We start from the raw sequence: 22,495 nt of genomic DNA, 5'->3' as shown, positions 1-22,495 counted from the left end.
ATCTGCTCACCTTCTTGTGATTCTTGTAGACGTTGCGGTGGGCAAACTCTTTCCCGCACAGCTTGCATTTGTACGGTTTGTCCTCGCTGTGGATGATCTTATGAGCCGTCACCTGGTCCAGGCGCTTGAATGAACGACTGCAGATCTCACAGGTATACGGTCGCTTCTCTAATCATTGGAAGATTTAACACATTAAGTTAAAGGGATAATTTGTTATTTTTTGTGGGGTTATATAAGGTTAGGTACTTATACATAGTCAGTGTTTTAACTACAGTAGATGGCAGCTACTCCAGTGTTCTGCTAAGTAAAATGACTGTGTTTGTCAAAGGGAGACTGGTGGCTTTGAAGAGAGCATAGGTAATGGCTTCAGTTCCCCGTCGAAAAGGGCTGTCTGACGGCAAGGTAAAGCACTGAAAATATTCTAAATATAGCATACACTGAAAACAGATATTGATTTTTTGAAGTGGGCCTTTTTTCTAAAATACGTTAAGCTGCTGCCCCCGTCCACAGCAGTACATTGCTTAGCGTCTGTGCCGGTACTCCTGTCTGCTTCATGAAACCATCTCCTGTAAGTAATACACTGACTATGGATAAGTACCTCGTACAACCCAACTTTAAAGAATCTGAACTATTTCTTTAAGGACTGATGTATTTAAGGCACCATTTTCTTACCTGAGTGTGTGATCATGTGACGTTTTAGCTGATTTGTAGAAATGAACTTCTTGTCACATGCGTGGCAGTCAAGTATTTCATGTACCTACAACAGAAGAGTAAAAGAGAAAGTTTTGGTCTTGCTGGTAATTTTAAATAAAAACGTAGGGTAAAGAGCACGGAAAAGTTGGAGGATCACGGTCTGCGATAGTCAACAGAAAGTAAATCAAGTCCGTTTATATTAGAGTGATGTCTACTGACAGAAAAGCAATTAAAGTGATGAAAAGTTCCAATCCTTTTTCTGCTTCAGAGCATTGCTCCAATAATTGCACATTCAATAGTTCCCCGGCGTACAGCTACAATAGCATATGCTAATGCAAAGCAGCTCCTCTTGTAAAGCTGATACTGCAAAAGCTTGTTCAGCTAAATGATGATAACGGCAGCTTTAAGCTGCTTCGGAGCTAACGTGTCATTATGGAAAGTTTGATTGCTCCTCTGCGAGAATAATACTTAATGCCCCAATGTCTTTGATGGAAGCTATAAGAACAATGTGTGACATATTTATTATAACACTTTGTGTTTAAGTAGGACTCAATTATTATGAACAACTTTATTAAAATGTTTTACTGGAAAAACATAATTTGTCAAATTGAATGTAATGCTGACCTAAATTTAGAGAAAGACATTCTGCCTTTCAGATCTCCTAATGTTATGACAGACAACGGTTCAGACAACGGGCTCTATTTTAACGATCTAAGCGCACGGCGTGAAGCGCCTGGCGCAGGTGCGTTTAGGGCGTGTCCAAATACACTTTTGCTAGTTTGACAGCAGAAAAAAGGGTCCGTGCGTCGGGCGCATGGTTCAAAAGGGTTGTACTGAACACACCTCCCTGTAAGACCAGCACGCCCATGGGCGCAAAGATGGCCGCAGGTGCATTTGCTATTTAAACGACGCGGGCGCTGGACGGGAAACTGACAACTGCGTCGGTCTTAAATTAGCAAAGACACTTGCGTCGGGCTTTGCGCTGCGCTGCGCCGGGTGCAGGATAGGGCCCAATGTGTGCATGTACAAATAGTGCATGACTGGAAATCTTTTCTGCTACCGTGAGCCACATATAAAAGCAGGAATGGAGGCCACATAGCAATATTACATACGCCTATTTTAAAATTCCCCGGAGGTCTGAAACAGGAGAATACTGACTCATAGGTGAAGTAGGTTAAATGATGCACTGCAGAACTATGTCACAACTTCCAGGTGACTTTAAGTGCTGAAGAGTTTGGAGGTGGCTCGAAGATGAATTAGGTGACAGGGTGGATTAATGCCTGTTGATTAATCTGGATGATACATGATGACAAGAGGAAATGAAAATGCACAATAACCAGCAGGGATAATTAATCAGGAATGTTGGTTAATGAATGGCAACCAATAAGAATTTGTGAGACATCTTGCATAATAACCCAATGCACAACGTCGTCCAAAGTGCTGTCCTGATCTGAACTAGAAAACAACAGTGATTAATCCATTGAAACAAAAAACTGTTATCTATAGATATATTTTTTTTTCTTTCTTTCTAAATCCCGATATATACAGCAAAGAGCAACTTTGAATATTGGACTTTTCTACACCAATCTCCTGTATTCTGAATAATTATTAAATACAATTATATTCATTGCATTGGAATTACATGTTTAAAGCAGAATTATGCAACTATTTCACTTTAAAATAACAGCTTCAAAATCGTTTTGATGTTACTGTGACTTGATGGTGCCCCCATCATTACCACTCTGCGCACCAATTGCCTGTCTTAGCACTATGTAACTTTGGAGAGCAGTACGATCTACATAACGCTTCACGGCAATAAGTCACAAACCACCAACTATGTCACTGATTTTGGTGAAACCGGATCACGTTTTTGGTGAAAATATTTTTCTGGTTTTCCCTCTGATGTCCTCCGACTGCTCTGCCTTCACTCTCTGTCATTTACGGAGAAAGCTTTACTTGTTGCTAATGTAAGGCTAACCACTAACTGCTGCTAACATTAGCTGCCATCAGCTATAGATGCTCAGTTACATGTGGTGCTCAGAGCACAGGGGGAGTGTTGGGGTTTACACAGGTGTGTTGGACCGCTGGGAGGAGGACGTTTTCAGGCCGTGGGCCAGAGAAGGGGGGGGGTGGCGCCGGTCGGACAGAGGTTCAGCAGCTTCTACGGACATCATGGGAGAGGTAAAGAGACCGAAGAGTAGGGCTATATATCGTTCAAAAATATTTGATACTGATACCGGTTCCTAAACAATACTTTTTTCAATACAAATTTTATGAAACAAAAGGAAACCGTAAATCTTTTTATTTATTTTTCAGCTCCTACTACGTGAGCTGTCTCTGTGTAACATAGAGTTTTCCTTGCGTGCCTCTAAGACGTTTAACGTTAGACAGCCAATCACAAGCATTATTAGATTTTGGTAGAAGCATGCTGCATGTTAATTGGCTCACTGACTCTGATGCGATTCACTCCTTAGTAAATCTCATTAGGTGTTGAAATTGGGGATTGAATAACGAGGCATTTTTCGATACTCGATACTTTAGAGGCAATTCGGTCGGTGCCTAAAAGGTATTGGATACTGTACCAAGCCTTACCAAGGAGGACGCAGAGAAAACTAAGAAGAGAAAAGGAGTGAGTGTCTGAGCGAGAGGCCGCGGGGACAAGAGAAAAACTCAGACTAGATTTTAGTCGTTGGCCAGAGCTTCGCAAAATAAAAGGCTGCAAGACAGATACCGAGCTGGCCATCTTGCTGTTGGATAAGTAACATTGGCTGGCTTGCTATGTCTTGTGTTGTTGCACTTGCTTGATGTTTGGCTGGGTTATCAAAGTTATCGACTCTCTAGTTTTTTAAAATTTTGTAATCATTACAAATGCACGCGTACAGCTGTCCATTTTTACGACAGCGGTGTATGAGTGAATTGCACTCTTCTTCTATTTAATGTTGCTTTAAGTGGAATAAATATTACCCTACTTTGTGCACAACAAAGTGTAAACCACTTGAAGATGTCTAAACACTGAATGTAAAGCTTTCATGAACTAAATATAGGCTGATAGTGGTAATACACAGTACCAACACAGATATCTATTTGTACAAAAACATTTTTAGAATGGTATTTAAACAGCCCTGTTCAGTTCTGTGATCCATCAATAAGAGGGAGAATGATGACGCCAAGGTTAAAACCTTATTGTCTGCCAACAGAGCCTCTTAAATTTCACAAGACATGTGAGATGAGCTAGTGAAAAAGAAGCCAGACCTCTGCACTTTGTCACCCAGAATATATTTGTAACAACTTGACCATAAAGACAGCCTCACGTGGAGAGGGAATAACCGAACAAAGTGAACTCAGAAGCTCAGGAAGCAGAGCCGAAAGCTAGATTAAGGGTTAGACTGGGTTATAGAAAAAGTGGAGTGTGATGGATTGTACAGCAAAAAAGAGACGTCACTGTAAAAATGGATCCTGCAGAACTGCGTAAGCTGAGTAAATCCTCTCAGATCCGAAGCAAAGTATCTGGCTGGGGTAATTTGAGCTGTACAGTAGATGTTGCAGAGCCTCACCTTTCTGTGTTCTTGGAGATTCAGAGAGGAGGAGCATTTTCTGTTGCATATGGTGCACGTGAGTTTCCGACGTGCACTCCCTATAAAGAAAAGAAAAACTGGATGAAAAATGACCCAACCTAACCGACAGGACTGATAACAGAAGTGGGCAATCATGAATACTATTTCAAGACAAGCATGGCACAGCAACAGAAAAACAAAGTTTTACTGGAGACTGAACTTTCCTCATCATCCCACCATTTTACCATTTTGGGACCCTCCCCTTATCCCCATCTGAATCGCATGACCCACATCTGACGAGTCTGATCCACTTCCTCCCTCGCCCACACACACACACACACTGACACACACACACACACACACACACACACACACACACACACACACAGCCTTGTCCTGACCACATTGGTAAAACATAAAGGGCCAGATCTCATCTCCATCAGCCTCTGAGATTAATGTCTTAATCTCGGGTTGATACTTGATTCAGGCTGCGTAGATCCCCGCTGCCCTACATCCCATCATAAATAGCTATGGAAGTCCAATTATCTAAAGGAGTGAGCCGCCCCAGAACACACAGGTCAACAATTATGTAGCGCAAGTAATTAGAGATGTGCTGCAACGTTGCAGAGATTTTAACTGATCGAGGTCAAGTACTTTTATTTCAGTTCCTTGAGTGCTGAGGCTGCTAATGGACAATAGGCTTCATTACATAAAAAATAAAAGAAAAGTGCTATGCATGTGAATATGTGTGTGCTAGAGACAGAAGAAAAAAATGACGGAGAGGCATACAGGGAGAGACAGAGACGCCAACCTGTGTGAACATTTCCTTTATGCTTCTTCAGAGCGTCCTTGCTTTTGAATCTTTTGCCGCAGCTCTCTGCTTTACAGATGAACCTGGCATCTCCTTTACAGGCTTCCTTGTGCTGTTCAAAACTGTACACACAGGATACAGAAGAAGACTTTATCTAACTGTGCGTCTTAGGAAGTAAATGGCATGTGTCCATTATACATTGTATTGTGCTTGTTATTTAGGTGGTAAATTCCCTGTATACAGCAATGGACTGTATGTTACCTGGATATTGATCTGAATGTGTTGTGGCAGATGGAGCACTGGTGTGCTTTAGAGTCACCTGACGGGTCCAGTGACTCAGAACAATGCAAAACACTGGGGAAGGATTGAAAATAAAAAACTAATTATAGATATACAGGATAAATGAATTTGAATAATTCTTACTGAAGTTATCAGATTATCAGGTTTGACCTTAATTTAAACCAACTGTAGAGTGGAAGAATACACATAGTAGTTTATAGAGTTTGAGATTATGGGAAATAAATGTATTTGATTTCTTGCAGAGAGTTAGATAAGGGGATCAATACCACTCTCATGTCTGCATGTTAAATATAAAGCTACATTCAGCAGAGGGTTAGCCTAGCTTAGCATTAAGACTGGAGACAGGGGACAACAGTTAGCCTGGCTCTTTCTGAAGTAAAATAAAACCTGCCATCCAGCACCTCTAAAGCTCACCGATTCACATGTTAGATCTCATTTTTTTAATCCGTCAAATAAACGTAGTGAAAAAACGATATGTGGTTTTATGGCTGATTATGAGCTGAAATGTTTCTTGGTGTCATGGTGACGAGAAGAGTCCAGGAAGGATTAAAACCATCAATATATAACATGTTAATAAGTGAGCTTTACAGATGCTACAGTAATAGGCGAATTTTGTTTTGCTTGCTGTTTCCCCAGTCTTTGTGCTTAACTAAGCTAAGCTAAGCTAAGCTAAGCTAACTTGCTGCCGCCTGTAGCTTTATATTTAACAGACAGATATGAGAGTCGTATCTAACTTCTCACTTAAAGGACAACTCCGGGCAATTTTTATATTAATCTTGATTAAGAGTTCTCCTTTAACTCTCGGCAAGAAACACATGAGCATAAAATGTCGAACTATGCCTTTTTATTTTTCATCTTATTTTGTTGTTTTGTGGAATCAGCAACATCCTCCTTCCGTCTTTTTGTGTTAGAAGCAACAAAATGAAAACCATTAAAAACTGAACCATCATGTCTAATAAAAAGAAACTTAATTGCTGCCAAACTGACTTAATACCTTTTTCAGACTTCTTAATGACCTGCAGATTCATTGAACAGTTCAATGTTAAATAAAACTACACCACAAGCAGCTTAGTGATGGAAAAGACAACCCACTGGCGCTGCAGAGCCTGTTTGATGGGGAACTTCTTGCCACAGTTTTTGCATTTGAACTCCTTCTCCTCTGTGCTGGGCCTCTGGTGCAGACTCTGGAGGTGGGCGGCCAGGATCTCCTCACTGGGAAAGCTGCTCTCGCACAGCAGGCAGGGGTGGTCCTCCTTCTTTATTATTAGCTCTGCAGAGATGGGACACACACACACATACACACACACACAATGAAGAAAGATCTCACAGGCAATTATACGGCCATTTTTGTTTGATTGTCTTTGAAAAAGTATATGATAGCATTGCTTGATTATGGAAAAAATCATAATCACAAGTATTTTGGTCAATATTGAAATCACGATTATTTAACCCGATTACTCGTTGTCTTTTTGAAGTACATATTAACAATGGAAAGCTATTTTTACCAGTGTATCTTGACTGGGAATCAAATGAATGCAAAGAAAGTGACTTTATGAACTTGACTTTAAGATTTGTATTTGTTTAGTATTTATTTACTGTAAACAAAAGAAAAATGTGTGAATCTGTCATTATAGCACAATTCCTCCAAGTACCTAACTAAAAAACTAAAAATCCCTATCCTTACTACAGTCAATATAGTGTTTAGTAACTCCTAAATAATGTTGATTACTCACTGATGTCCAGTGATCACCGGTTAATGAGACAGCGTTTGTACTTTGCAGCTGTTCCAGTGTGGCTGCTTTCTCCATGTCATACAGGCTGTGTGGGGCTGCTGTCCCCCTCGACGGCAATGAGACAGGTCAGAACACGCCAACCGTAGTACGTCTTTAAGACCCGAGTCCTCTACGATGCTGACAGGTCTGCAGTTAGTTGCCACCCATTTCGCAAGAGCTGTAGTAATTTTTTGGGGATTTGGTTTCATCCACAGGTCGGCAAGTAGCACTCTCCAAAATAGTGCTTTGCCTGAATGGGTAGCATGCTAGTTGGTAGCATCAACCAGAGTCACGTTAATTAGCTCGTAGGTGGTAGCTCAAGCTTGACGTGCTTCGGCGATATTTTAATTTGGCTTTACACAACGTGCATATGGCTTTCGACTTGTCTACGAGCCGTCCGGGAGTTTTGGAAAATAAAAAGCGCCATTCAGTTTGTGTTGCTGCTGTGTTTCTCCATCATGCCTGCAGCCTGCTGCAGCAGGATGTGTTAGGAGGAAGTATGGCGGCTTGATGATAAGTAACGGTGCAGCAAAGGGTCAAAATAGTAGCCTGTTAGGCACGACGCAAAGCCGAGTGAAGTGTAAAATAAATTAATAAATGCCGGCATGCGATTAATGCGATTTAAAAAAATAAACGCACTATGCCCGGCCCTTAATCGCATCGCGATTAACGCGTTAATGCTGACAGCCCTACAAATAAGGTAACATAATTCCACTGTACCCATTTCAACAAGATGCCTAGCATCTTTACTGTTTTCATCGTCATCTTTGATGACCTCCTCCTCTTCTTCCTCCTCCTCTTCCTCCATGTCACTGTCCAGGTAGCCTATCAGGAGCTCTGTGTCAGTCTCTATGTCATCCACAGCCAGGTAAAAGATGTTCTCTCCATCCTAAGAAACAACAACATGCTTATAATTAGAGCTGCACGATATGAGGAAAATTTGCAGAATGCGATGACGTTGTTGAATATCGCGATAACGATATAATTTGCGATAAATAAACAAACGTTAAAGTGTACTCAGTTGGGCGCCTGGATAGCTCAGTTGGTAGAGCAGGCGCCCATATATAGAGGTTTAGTCCTCAACACAGCAGGCCTAGGTTTAACTCTGACCTGCGGCCCTTTGCTGCATGTCATTCCCCCTCTCTCTCCCCTTTCATTTCTACAGCTGTCCTGTCAATAAAGGCCTAAAAATGCCCAAAAAATAATCTTAAAAAAAAAAAAGAAAGTGTACTCACTTCTGCCTTTCTGCTGCTTTAAGTGTTCTGCTCAAATACAGCAAATTGCTTGCTGACATTTAAAATAACAAAAAAAATAATTTCCAACATTATTTTATTTAACAAATTGAATATTGAATTGAACATAAAAAGATCCATTGAAAAAGGAATGACACTCACATTTGAAAGTGTAGTTTTCTACTCTTTCAACTAACTCAAACAATCTCAGAGTGACTGTCGCGATATGTCGCAGCCAGTTGATATCGCGATAACGATTAAAAAAACGATATATATTGTGCAGCCCTAGTTATAATATAGTAATCACACAATAACAGCGATGCCACGGAGCCCTGGCAGAGCGGTACCAGACAAACCTGAGTAGAATGGAGCATTCCTGCTAAAATACAGCTACAGTATAACCGTTTATGGTAATGCACACTGAGTTGAGACTGGCTGAAGGTTGAACTCATTACACCCAGACAAAAGTCTGTTAAGCCTGATTAAGGCCGCAGGTCAAATGCTCAAACCCTTAAAAATGTTGTCATTAACTTCCTTGTCCTTAAAGGTCATGCAAATAAAATCAAACAGTCATTTTGTTTTAACTATGGGATTCTAAATATACATAAATAATGATTAAGAGGAAAGCTACACAATAAATGTCACTGTTGATGGAACACAGAGCTTTGACACACATGATGACCTTTAAACGACCAATCACTTTGGGCATCGGTGTATTAATGGCAGGAACTTGGCCCTGGCTCCTCTTCATTCCAACTCTATTTTTCTTCCATCATGAGAAAGCAATCTGTTTGATCTTTTGCACAGAAGTGCAAGAGGTGAAATTTCCTAGATCCAGTATGCTGGGGTATGTAGTATGCAAGTTCACTCTCTCACCACTGTTTATCGTATTGTAACTTCAATATTTATGTAATCTTGCGTGGTCATCTGGAATATCTAAATCTACAACCACACTACTATATTTTCTTTTAAAAATGGATATCTTCTGCTACGTTTATGCCTCACGTCCACACTACGTTGCTGTTTCTGAGCCCCTATAACGGAGACATTTGGAAACACTGCTGCCCCTGTTTTGGTTTAAAAACAGCTTTGTAGTCACCCCAGTCAGTCTTATCGGTTAGGTAGGATTACATACCTTTCAGTAACAGTTCCACCTCGTCGTCGGTCCAAACTAACAAATCCCTGGTCTTACTTTAAGCCATTGTTCTTTCTCCAAAGTATTTTCAACTTATTCATCCATGGTTTTCAACCACAGAGTAACGCCAGATAATCTGCTTCCTGTTTACACCGGCACGCACATGCCCCGTGCATGCGAATGGTCATGTGACATCTGCTGTCAGTGCTGTGTTAATATGGACGGAGATTAGTTCCGCTACGGAGCTAAAACACTTGTGTGTACGGAGATCCTTTTTGTTTCAAAACGCCATTTAAAAATGAAAACGTATCGGTGTGGATGTAGTCTCACAGAACAAAGACAATACAAGGCTTCCATTTTTATCCTGCGCTACTGAAACAAAGTGACTTTTCAGATCTTGCTTTGAAGGTTTTATTCAGGCTGAGAAGAGAGAGAGTCTGTACACTCATAAGTGAAAAATCAAACTAGATTCCAATATTTATTACCTGTATAAGTAAGTCTCTTAGGGGTCTCTTAACAGCTACATTTACAAAAATAAATCAATAGCCGACTCTGACAGATGTGTATTGTTTTCTAGTCTGTCTTTCTGTAGTCTGTCTTTTTATGAAGGTCTTTATGTTCCACTGAGAGGAAATATACCTGTATGGCTGCCAAGTTCTTCTGCTCTTGTGAAGGCGCCTGATGGACAAACCGCAGCCAGTTGGCATAGCGTGGGTTACTAGCATCCAGAATATACAGCACATCTCCTTTACTGCCACGGACCTGGAAATAAAGTACAAGAACTGCATGAGTTGTCAGAAGCGAACAACTGATTCTTCTTCTCTTGTTATTTTCATGGTTTGTCTTCTGTGCGTCAAAGTGTGTTGGCCTTACATATGAACAGCTAATGATGTGCACAGGCTGGTACCTCCCAATGTGGCAGCTACAGATAACTACATCACAGCTTTTATTTCAGTGGTTACCAGCAATGGCTTCATCGCAACATGAGTCAATTTAAATCAGCCAGTACGGTTAGTTGATCTGCAAAGTAATTAAATATTCTCTTTATCACAGAAAAACTGAGAACATATTTGGACAGAAATGCAAGCAGCTGTCTTTCTTCCACAGCTGTCCCATGAAAAAGGATGTTTTGAGCTTAACTGCAATATGAGCTGTTAATTACCACATTACATATTTAACACAGCTTTAGCAGGTGTGAGGCTTGTGTTATCATGCTGTATGAACATCTTACTGTAACTAGAAACAATATAAAGTCACATATTAGTTACTTCTGTCAAACAGCAAACGCACATTTGGTTCTCATTTTGCTTTTAACCACTCACACCTTTGAGTTCTGAAACCTTTGAATGTGTAAAAATATGAGAATGTATGTGGTGTAAACATATGAGAATGAATGTGCATTCACCTCCCACATAAGCCTGGTGTCCGAGCTTTCATCCAATTCACCAGGCAGCTTTTTCTCACCTGCAAAAGGGCCAAACTTTTCTCCCTTTAAAACAAAACACAGGGATCAATGTGTCAAACACAATGCCATTGTAGAACAGACAGGCACCAAAAATGAATTATTATGAATTAAAACATTATACGCTCCAGTGGACTGTCCAAACCATGATTTTTGCACTGTGGGTAAATGTTGAATAGCCTAGTGTTTAATGTGACATGAGAGTACATCCTTCACAACTGGACATATTTTACTTTTGATCTCCCAGAAGAGTCAAAACTCCAGGGGGCGTGGTCAAAATGTGTTCTTCGTGTTGTATTCACGTTCATCCTCAACCGGCTTTACCACAGTACCACAGATTTAAATAACAATAGCCTTCTGAGTGCGAACACATCCCTACTGATATATGAACCTATTCACCCAATGACATATTTCACAACTCCATACGCCTTCTCTATACATCTGGCAGCAGGGGGGAAATATTGTCTGCAGTTTTGCAAAATGAAGTAAAAAACTGAGAGCTTTAAGCTGAATGCAACATTCATGTATAGTATGTACTGTGTTGCCTCCCAAGACAGCCGCGAGACCCTTCTTCGCCGACATGAATACATTGTAGTGTAGTGAACGGGAGAAACAACTGGAGTTACTGTAGCTACGTGGCAGTTCACGTCAGAGGAGCCTTGGGTTTACACTGAGACGTTGACAGAGACTATAAGGAATAAGGCGAACAGAAAAACTATCTACAACGCTTAGAATTCATTTTAAAAGTAACATAAAACGCTTCCCGCGTGTATACTCGGTTACAAAGTTGCCCAGTCAGAAACAACAAACCTTTTTCACTCGCCTCGCCGTGTAAAGACCGATTCCATCCTGGACCTTTGACGATTTCAGAGAAAATCTGTCTGGCACATACATACCCAACATTGTCATTACTCGGAAATGTTTCCTTCAATGACAATTTGTTGGCTATTAAGAATGTCAGCGGAAGTGAATAAGCATTGTCAGTTTGAATTTAGAGCAGATAGTTTCTCCGTGAAGCGGTCCAGGTTGAACTTCTGTTGCTCCTGCAGCAGGAATGCAAAGCGGCGTCCTGATTGGTCCAAAGTTTGTAACCAGAAGCTACCTTTACTGTCGTGCAACACTCCAGCCTGTGTTTCATTCAGGCTGCACTCCCAGCATGCCCAGGATGAAAGCAGCACTGTAGATGCAGTAGTACTGTAGTTATACACGTACAACATTTCCCCTACATACTGTTAGCGTATACACACACGCTGCATCTTAGTAACTTTGTAACTTACTTAGGGTAAAGTGTTATAGATGATATAAAAGCCCTCACCTGAGACTTTTTCAAGATTCAAAGATTTAAAATCCTTTATTAATCTCACAATGGGGAAATTCACATTGACTGCTGAGTCAATGAGACTGCTGAGTTATTGGATATGATTTTGTGGGTGAACATTACTCAGTGAAATATTTATATACCAATAATTATAAATAATAATAATAATAATAATGATGTCTGAATCATTTACTAATTGGTTTAAAATAGGTTAAAATATGTAAAAATTAAAAATAGTTTTGCCACAAAGAGTCTCCTTTAAGGGCCACGGAATAATGCACAGTAATATGAAAATTAATAATCTGAGTATTTAGGAAAAGTTACTTTGAATAGTTATTCCCATTGTCATACATCGTATGAGAAAAAGACGTAGCCTTCTATAAACTTTCCAAATGCAGCAGCTAAATGCCCTTTTTCTCAGTGCATATGTTACAGAAAAAGTGGCTATAACAGTTTGATATCATTGCAAATTCAGATCCATTAATACTGTTAGGTTATTACATCCTAAACTGTTGCAGAAGCTACGGGGCAATACCTTCACTAAGCTGACAATGCATGCATTTCACATAGCTCAGAAAAAAACCACTCACCATCATTTTCCTCATTCACCATTAGCCTCTAAAACCTCAGAATATTGTGATGGCTGTGTGTTTTGGCTTGCATCTATCTGTTCTATAATTCAATAACCACACTGTACCAACAAGCAGTAGACCAGTGGTCTGACTGACCTTTTCAGCTTAAAACAGTCGGCTCTGTCCTTTGGCCAGAAACCACAATTTACCAACAACCTAAGGCTGCTGGGACAGATGGTGCTCCTGGCCTGAAGGAACCATCTGAACCAAACATTCCAGGATGAAAAACTTAACCCTTGTGTTGTCTTTGGGTCAAATTTGACCCGTTTTCACAATTACTATATCAGAAATATGGGTTTCTTTACCCAAAAATAACATGGATGATTCCACACAATGGCTTCGCAAGTAAAACAAAATATCGGATCTCCACTTTCATTGAATTTTAGGGTGTTTTATTTCATGTTTTAGCATTTGAAAAAAAATGGAAATGTTTCTCAATAGTATCCTGACTGAACGTCGACATATACCCTTCTGTGATGATCCTTCCTTTAATATTAGTCTAAATAATTCATAATTTCTGCTTTTGTAACTCAAGAATTAGGTATAATTTTCTAAAAATGAGGTTTATTGACCATGAATTCCAAAAATAAGTGTAAAACTAGTGGTAATAAGTTGGTGTTAGTGGTGTTTATACATGGTAGTGAAAAGAAGCGTTAAACGTCAAAATAGCGCCAAAAACATTGAAAAGAGCGCCAAAAATGTTTAAAAAAAAGACTAAAATGTCAACTGGCAAGTACATGGTTGAATGGAAGACAAGACAAGGGTTACATCAGGAGTTATGATCATACCTACCTGTCCCAGTAATGGTGACTGGTAACATTTTGATTATATAATTACTATTTTCACATATTGCTGGTTATACAAGGCTACATATAAATTAAGGGTCAAATTTCCATAGCGTAAGCCCTCTTACTAAACCTTTGCTTAATAACTCTAAAGTCAATGCATTTAAGTATTGTCATTTACACATTACACAGAAATGACTGTTGCCACATTAGTCCTATTTCTTTATCCATAACAACTACTTTTTCCCCAAGAAGTAGAAGTGCTACAACTTGCTAGTACTAGAAATATCTACCTGAGGTTTATTCATTTATTTAAGCTTACACAGTTCATCTTTAAGGCTGAGAAAATGGAGCTCAAACTAGATCAGAGGGAAAACTTGAAATTTCGAAATAAAAGTCCACAAAGTAAAACCAGATGATTCTTTTTTTTCTTTCTTAGCTGACAAACCACTTAGTCGAAATGCTCAGCAGTGGATGTGGTTTCAACTGTACTGTAAAACGTGACTTATGGATATGCTTGTGTGAAAATGCTGAAACTATCAGGCGCCCAAGCAGACCTCTGCATTATGTTTTTTAGTTTTTTTTTCATCCCTACTCACCTTGATTTGTTGACTTTTGCCCTGAGTGGAGAGATTAGCATCATCTCTCATCACTGACTGCTTGTGTATATTCTGTTTTTGAACACCTCTTCAGCAAACGTCTTCCCCCTTTAATCAGCAGTGTCAGCATCATGTCGGATCTCTTTACTGTGTTTATAGCTCGTGTTTATGCCAATGTTTCCTGTTGTGTCGTGGCTCTACGCCACAACTGCTTTATGATTGGTCCAGATGACCGGCGTTGGTTGACAATCACCACAAAGACTGAATCATGATGTACATGTTTACCACAGAGTCAATGAGCTGGTGTGCTCCAGTGTCTTTGTCAGCCTCAACAGCAGTGGTGGAAGAAGTATTCAGATCCTTTACTTAAAGGACAATTCCGGCACAAAATGAACCTAGGGGTTAATAACACATGTGTACCGAGTCGACCGTTCTCTGGGATAAGTTTTCATGCTAATCGAATGTGACCAGTTTTAGCGCATTAGCTTATAACGCTAGTTTATTAAAATGATAGTTTATAAAGACAGTAGCTTTCACGTATACATCGTATACGACCAGTCATTCGACTGTTCGTGACTGTTTTCCCAAGATGGCGCCTGCCTATATACGTGAACGGTACTGTCTTTCTAATCTATCTTTTTAATAAACTGTCTGTACACTTACAAAGTTCTCAATGCTTCGGTTTACATGTAGGCACCCTCATTATGCTACCGTGGTAGTGTGGTGCTATTTTGAGCCTTGTTAGTGGTGTAGAAATAGGGATTTCTTTTTTACTTTTTACCCGATGACTAGCGCTATAAGCTAATTAGCGGTTTGCACTAAAACTGGTCACATTCGATTAGCATGAAAACAAATCCCAGAGAACGGTCGACTCGGTACACATGTGTTATTAACCCCTAGGTTCAATTTGCGCCGGATTTCTCCTTTAAGTAAAAGTACTGATAATGATGATGATATTTTATTTACGTGTCATGCCACTACACACACACCCATCCTACACAGAATTACATGACACCAAAACAAAAGTAATTTCATCCACAGCTTCCGGTCCGATGTCCACACACAACATAAAACACAAAATAAAGAACAAAGAAAACTAACAACTAACTGAGAAAAAACAAAGTACTAATACTGCAATGAAACTGTTACTCAAGTATAGGTATGTAAGTATCATCAGGAAAATGTACTTAAAGTATTTTAAATGTAAAATTGTAGTACTCAATGCAGAAAAATCCTCACATTTTAGAAACTGGAAACGATCCAAACAGTTCTATCACTCAACTAAGTGATTAATCGGCTAATCATTTCAGCTGGACTTGTAGGCCTATATATTGTTGGGTACTTTTATTTTATTAACTACATATGTTTTGTGTGCAACAATCTTAATTTGTAAAGTAATTAGTAACTGAAGCTGTCAGATTAATGTAGAGAATGTGGAGTACAATATTTTTCTCTGAAATGTAGTAAAAAGTCGTATGAAAAGAAAAGACTTAAATTTGTACTTACAGTACTTGAGTAAATGTACTTAGTTACATTCGACCACAGCTCACCAGACTGCTGTTTTTAAAGGGTTTACGCTTCAAAATTGGGGTAAACATGTCCTTCAAGAGGGATCCCCCCCCCCGAGATCACTATTATTTTTGAGATGGTGTCGTCATTGGCCCGGGGGGGAGAGTTAAGCCACAGGAGAGGGTTACAGGGAGACTTATCGGGTGACAGGCCTGATCACTGCACTGAGAGGGTCTTTGTGTGTGTCTGCCCCACCCATGTCCTCCTTGGTCCATTTCTGTCCCCCCTGACCTCGCTGTCAGGGCCTTGGCCTGTCGGGGCAGGACGATTAAATGTCATGACCCCTTTTCTCCTCCGTGCCCTCTGAGGACCCTCCATCCCATTAACTTTCACTCAGCTTTCACTAAGATCCCAGGGTTATCCTCACCAGCTCTGATCTCCCAACACCTGCACAAAAGACACACAGAAACACACACGAAGAACTCTTCTGCTAATGCCCAGACCCCATTACAGGATGATAGCAAGCTGAAGATGATAATCCTGATTTAGCCATTTTAAGATTATGGAGAGTCTGTGCTGGTCTGCACAGATAATTCACAATCTCAGTCGTGATTGAGAGTGGGATTGAGGGGAATTGGAGCATCACACTTTTGATGAGACAATCTGAACACAAACCTGTAGTCTGACCTAGTTATTAATGAAATCGTTTCTGTGATTGTAATCTGAAAAAGTCTGTGGTTAACTGTGTGATACAAAGTGTTTTGTAGTTAAATACAATATGGTGGCCGTCTGGCCGACCAGGGCAAATGTGCTACAACGGCCCAAAACACTTCTATTAGTTGAAAAGTGCTGCAAATACAGAAAAGAAGCCAAGTAAAAAACACACAAACCAGTGGTGTAGTTTAATGTATTGTAGTGGCTATACTGTACTGTATATGTATGGGCTTAAATATATATATGATGATAGTCTGGGTGTCCTCTGCCAGGAAAATTTTGAGTGTCAAAGACTTAATTTCCTGCATTCTGATACACTTTTTTGCACAAATTTACGGTGAAAATACCTTTATTTAGTCTATGCGAAGAAAAAAAAACACAGATGACGATTCAAAATATACCATAATTATAATGGAAAGCATGTTGTTACATGTCATTGCACATTTTTAAGTGGGTATATGGAAATCCTGGAGCTTTCTTAGTGGGTATACTGCGTATACCTGCATATCACGTAGACTACACCACTGACACAAACGCCAAAAACACATGCAACAGAAAAACGCTGCATATCCAGTCGACGGTTCAACGGAAGGTCTCCAGGCCATCTGGATCTACAACATGACATGGCAGATGATATAGCAGAGAGATTACATTTATTGTATGTTTTAAGTATGTATGTTTAAGAACTTGATTTTCCTTCTCGCCTTTTTAAAACAAAAAAATAAAACAGCAAATATACATGAAAAAGTACATATCAAACACAAATAAATGCAAAATAAAGTCATAAAGATATTACAAACTGTGGCCAAATGCAACTAGGGGACAGATAAACTGGGCAATAATTGACACTTATAGAGCAATATGAGTGGTTTTATACTACAGGTATGTGCAGCAGCAGCAAAGGCATCACTGCAAAAAGTGGATTGACTTCAGTATAGAGTATTATGTTTATCTATAACAACTATTAAGTCAGCCCCCCTGGAAGCAGGACAGACACTGCTGGAGTTAAAAAAAAAGATAGAAACTGGCACTTTCTTTATTACTTTGTGTCATTTTTGTATTTGCATCATTTTTATGTAGCATGTGTTTTTGGTGTTTGTGTGTTTTTTACATTGCGTCGTTTCTGTATTTGCAGCACATTTCTCCTAATGGAAGTGTTTTGGGCCGTTGTAGCACGTTTACCCTGCTTGGCTACCGTATGGACAGGATTCAACCAAGACAGCCATGCTACCGCCTCTGTGACGCTGTAGGCTACTTAGCTACAGTGGTGATTTGAGCTAAATGCTAACGTCAGCATGCTAACTCAGCTAATATGCTGATGTTGCTGGTATAATGTTAAAAATGTTCATGATATTAGTTTTGTGTAATATTTGCTAATTAGCGCTAAACAAAAAGTACAGCTGAGGCTGATGGGTATGTCATTAGTTCTGCAGGTATTTGGTTATAAACCAAAGTGGCCGGACAAATTGAAATTTTGGCCTGATGATGGCATTAGACGAAAAGTTAAGGGATCAAAGTTATTACATTTTATCCGGATGGGGGACATGGATGTTTGTACAAAAATTCATGGCAATCCATCTGTTAGTTGTTGGGACATTTCATTCAAAACGACAAATATCAAGCTCATGGTGGTGGTAGATGGAAAGTTGGAGCCTCATCAAAGTCAGAAAGATTCATTCTCTGGGGACCATGAATGTCCTAACACAATTTCATGACAATCCATCCAATAGTTGTTGAGATATTTCAGTCTGAATTAAAGACTGACCGACCAACAGACTAACTTTGCCATTCATAAAGCCATGCGGCTAGCATGGCTGAAAAACATAAAGTCTGTTCCCTACATAAAACACACAAACGTGTAGACGACATCTCTTTTGGCATTGGAGCACACTCATAACTAAGGTCTTAAAATCACTAAAATCATCACCAGCTCTTTCATTGTAAAGTCGTTCTATTCAATGCAGTGGGAGCATGTCATGAAGGTTTTGTTCCAAAACGTCTTTCACCATTTGCAGGCATGTATGAGTGAAAGAAGCTTTCCATGAATGGTCTCATAGAGTGATGACAAAGCCTACACATGGACAAACCAGCACTAGCAGACAATGATGCATTGAGGACTTAAAAATCTCCCATGATAAAGATTTTTTTCAACTAAACAAAGAAATTTGGATCATGAATCCCGCAGGACCAAGACTTTGAACCTGAAAGTGCCCATGGAACTGAGCCACTCAGTGGCTGGACTGCCAGTTGAGTCTCTGAGGGCCAAAAACTACAAAAACCACATTTAGGACATGGTGAAGGAAAGGATTGCATTGAAATAAATACTTTCAGAGTTTCTTTTTTTAAGTAAATATTTTCACTGGAGGAAAACCTCAGTTTGGCAAACATACAAATGGTTCCATACAAGATTTTCCAAATGGATGTGTGCATTTTTCTAAAATCTCTCAAACCTGATACTGTAGATTGAGGGGCCAGACCACCTTTTGTTTCATGTTTCACAAACCCCCGCAGTCCTTCACCACAGCTCCCTATTTCAAGGCTGTCGCTGAATAGCCAGCAAACCATTTCCTGAAGCTCCGAGGTCACTGGATAAATGATGTTTTCATTTGACAACCCCGGGTCGCCACTAAAGGAGGGTCTTCAATGGGAGCCTTTTGAAATTACAGTACTGATGAAGCGTGAGAAATTACAAGCACTTAGAAGTGATTTCATGAGCACAAGAGAGCAGTGGGACCACCCCTATGCAGCTCAGGCGAGAGGGAGCGATGGCAGTGAGTACACAAATACACAAACACACGAGGCTGATACATACAAACACATAGACTCACACACAGGATCCTAATCCAGGAATCCTCAAATACTACATATCATGTGTACAGGATAGTTCATATATCTGTGTATGATAATAACACTGGCCTTAGATTTAAATATACAGCAGGATTAAATGAAAATCATGTTCAGGAGCCAGTCATTATTTCTTTCACTACTTGAGTTATCCTAATGGAGATCGGCTGAGACGGACAATGCCCGAGGGCCACTGGTCCCTCTCCACCCTTTCATGGGAATGGGCTCTTGGTCAGGATGGGTTTGGAAGGAAGCCTCCGATTTCTCCCTGGCCCTCTGCTCAATCAGAACTATGTAGAGCTGGTCTGGACCTGAGCCTCAACAATGATCTATCCCTGAAGTGGAACTATTTTCATCATGCTCTACTCCTTTATACTTCGCAGCCGGGGGTCCCTCTCTGTGTGCGCGTGTGAGATTTCAAAGAGTCATAATTTCATTTCACACTGTTTACTTTGGATATTTCTAAGACAGTTGCACCAGTGTAAGGCTGAATCATTTCATTTAACTCTGTAGAGTAGTACCCACCCCATAGATGGCAGGAGCCCTTCATTCAGTACTGAGCTCTTTACACACAACAACGTTTCACTGCTTTTCTCTGCCATAGGAGTTAGACTCAAAGCCCTCCCAGCGTGTCCGTCTGTTTGCTGTCTGTCTCTGTTTGGATTCTGCTCGAGACTTTCCTGCCTTTTCACGATCTCTGTCCAAAAGTGTCACTCAGCTCTAGGTTGAGCAGCAAGTGCATTCACGAACGCATACACCAAACAGGCACACAAATGCCAACTCCTAAAGCCCCTCGTAAAGAGACGCTGGTGGTGGGAGTTCTACTTCTGTTACAAATTACAACTGTTGCAAGTATTTGAAGCACATATGTGATATTATTTCCTCCAAAATTTGGAGAAACTACTTCAGTGAAACTGGCTGTGTTATGGATTTAGGAATAATTGGACATTTTGGGAAACACCCTTATTTGCTTTCTTGCTAACAGTTAGATAAGAATATTGATGTCACTCTTATATCTATCTGTTAAATATGAATTTACAGCCAGGAGACGGTTAGCTTAGCTTAGCATGAAGACTAGAAACAGGTGGAAACAGCCAGCTTGGCTCTGTCTAAAAAATCTAAAGCTCAATAATTACCAAAAAGTTTGAATAAACCAAAGCATTAAAACAAACCTTCTGAGACTAGACTGTATATGCCTTTTCAAAATACAGTAGGTCTTATATTATGCAAAATGTATCAAACATATAAAACTCTAACTTTGATTTTCTGACACTAGTTAGTCAACCCCAGTCTCAGTTTAATTGAGATGTTATGAGGTTGTTTCATTAGCTTGACAGGTCAGATCCGTCTGAATCCCATCTGGTGGAAAGTGGAACTATCCAAACCAGGAATCAGAGCCAGGTCTTTTGTGTGCTGCTGTGATTACTCCACTACTTACCCGGGCACTACATGTCTGTCTCCACTCCTTACACTGCTCCATGTACACATGTGTATACAAAAGTCGTACATCAAAGCCCTGCGCTCATTACCACGCAGAAGATAAACATGGACAGCCCTGCAGATGGTTAGCTCTCGGACAGAGGTTTCTCTGTATATGTATGTTTGCATGAGTGTTTGTGAGGAGATCTCCTCAAGCATGCTGGCAAAATAGAAGTGTCTGTGCATTTTTTCCATCTTGGACCTCTTGAGTTGACCAGAAAGCAGGAGATTCTTAGAAGACGCCCAAGGACTTCACACAGCAGATCTTATTCACACATGCAGGATAACATTTGAGCAGGGCTGGCCAACTTTATTAGTGGCGGTTTACACGGATATCCATGACACTCCCACAGCTCTCTGGAAGCTCCTCCACATTATACCAGGGCAACGGCAGGTTAATGGAAGCCAGGTGGAGCCTCCCTGCATTTCCTCTGAACAGGAGTGCATGATTGACAGTGAGTTGTGGCGATGAATCGGAGTGCAGCTACCCAGAATCAGGGTCGGGATGGAAACACGGCAATTCAAGAGCAACAGCTGCTTTTCTTGGCCACAACAGAGAAAGCATTTCCATTCACCTGAGACTACTGTTAATTGGAACGTGTAGATATGTTCACTGATGTGTCTGGCTTTTCTCTTTGCTTATTTGTGGTTAACTGTGTCTAATGGTTAAATAGTATAGCAAGTCACCCGATTCTCCCAAATTTGGAGTTTTTTTAAGTGTATGCACTTAAATGAGGGTAGGGGAACAGTAAGATTGCTTTAGAGATGGTGGCCTGTTTAGTATCACCAGTTTGTTCATTTCTTTTTTTGAAAAAAAAAAACGTGCAAAAATGTGTTTTGATTAGTGAATTATTGTAGTTTTTTGCTTCAAAGCAAGTCTAGGTAACTTTTAGAAGAAGAAATCATTCATTTGTCGTCATACAAATGAAAAGCTCAATTCTTAAGCAATAAAACACACCACTGCTCACTTTATTACACTCATGGGTTTTACTGCTAGTCTTACTTGGTAAGACTAGCAGTTACTTACTGGTATGAACAGTAGCTTATGGTTGCTAATGTTAGCAAACTTAAGATGGATATTGCTGTGTAGCTGATATGACTACATTTGTTTACTGACTTTATTACTCCTAAGTTAACATAAAATACTACTTATTCAAAATACTCAACAAGAAGTAAACCCACCGTGTTTATTGAAATGTTTCTCTTTGACATGCGAGCATAGCGTGGCAGTAGCACACGTAATGAAATATTACAAAGTCAGCAAGCTGACTCAGTAATGTTACACATCGAAATCTGTTGAAAGTTTGCTTACATAAAGTTTGCTAACATTAGCTAACATTAGCCACTCATAAGCAGCAGTAATCAAGTGAGCAATAGTGCATTTATTTGTTTCAGTTTATGAATTAAAGGGGTTATATATTATATATCTTCTCTCAAAAGTTACAGTGTCACTTTAACATATAAAAAAAAAAGATAAACAACAAAATGATTTGACAATGATTTTGATTTTGACACCAATTAAAAACATTCTTCGTTCGTTCTTCCACCCATTGAGATCTTACATAATTTAACGTATGAAATGCAAATTTCCTAATCGACAACATCCTGTGTGGCCAGACAATGAGTGTAGAGAGAAGCATGTAAAGTGTAATTGTT

The 22,495-nt window shown here is 39.9% G+C and overlaps 1 protein-coding gene across 1 annotated transcript in view; it reads right to left on the bottom strand.

Annotated features, from left to right (window-relative positions):
* prdm5 (PR domain containing 5) overlaps positions 1-12,004 on the bottom strand; it is a 41,080-nt gene extending 29,076 nt beyond the window's left edge. Inside the window, exons 1-10 of the mRNA XM_078259777.1 lie at positions 11,770-12,004; positions 10,903-10,986; positions 10,137-10,259; positions 7,851-8,019; positions 6,451-6,628; positions 5,320-5,412; positions 5,059-5,180; positions 4,248-4,327; positions 673-757; positions 11-168 (exon numbers count right to left, since the gene is read on the bottom strand). Coding sequence (XP_078115903.1) covers positions 11-168; positions 673-757; positions 4,248-4,327; positions 5,059-5,180; positions 5,320-5,412; positions 6,451-6,628; positions 7,851-8,019; positions 10,137-10,259; positions 10,903-10,986; positions 11,770-11,868 — 1,191 coding nt within the window. The 5' untranslated portion in view covers positions 11,869-12,004. The remainder of the gene's footprint in view (positions 1-10; positions 169-672; positions 758-4,247; positions 4,328-5,058; positions 5,181-5,319; positions 5,413-6,450; positions 6,629-7,850; positions 8,020-10,136; positions 10,260-10,902; positions 10,987-11,769) is intronic.
* Positions 12,005-22,495: the final 10,491 nt, after the last annotated feature.

The sequence above is a fragment of the Sander vitreus genome, chromosome 9, assembly GCF_031162955.1.
Source record: "Sander vitreus isolate 19-12246 chromosome 9, sanVit1, whole genome shotgun sequence".
Taxonomy (NCBI): Eukaryota; Metazoa; Chordata; class Actinopteri; order Perciformes; family Percidae; genus Sander; species Sander vitreus.
The sequence above is the reverse complement of the archived record's forward strand: the minus strand, read 5'-3'. Positions and strand labels throughout refer to the sequence as shown.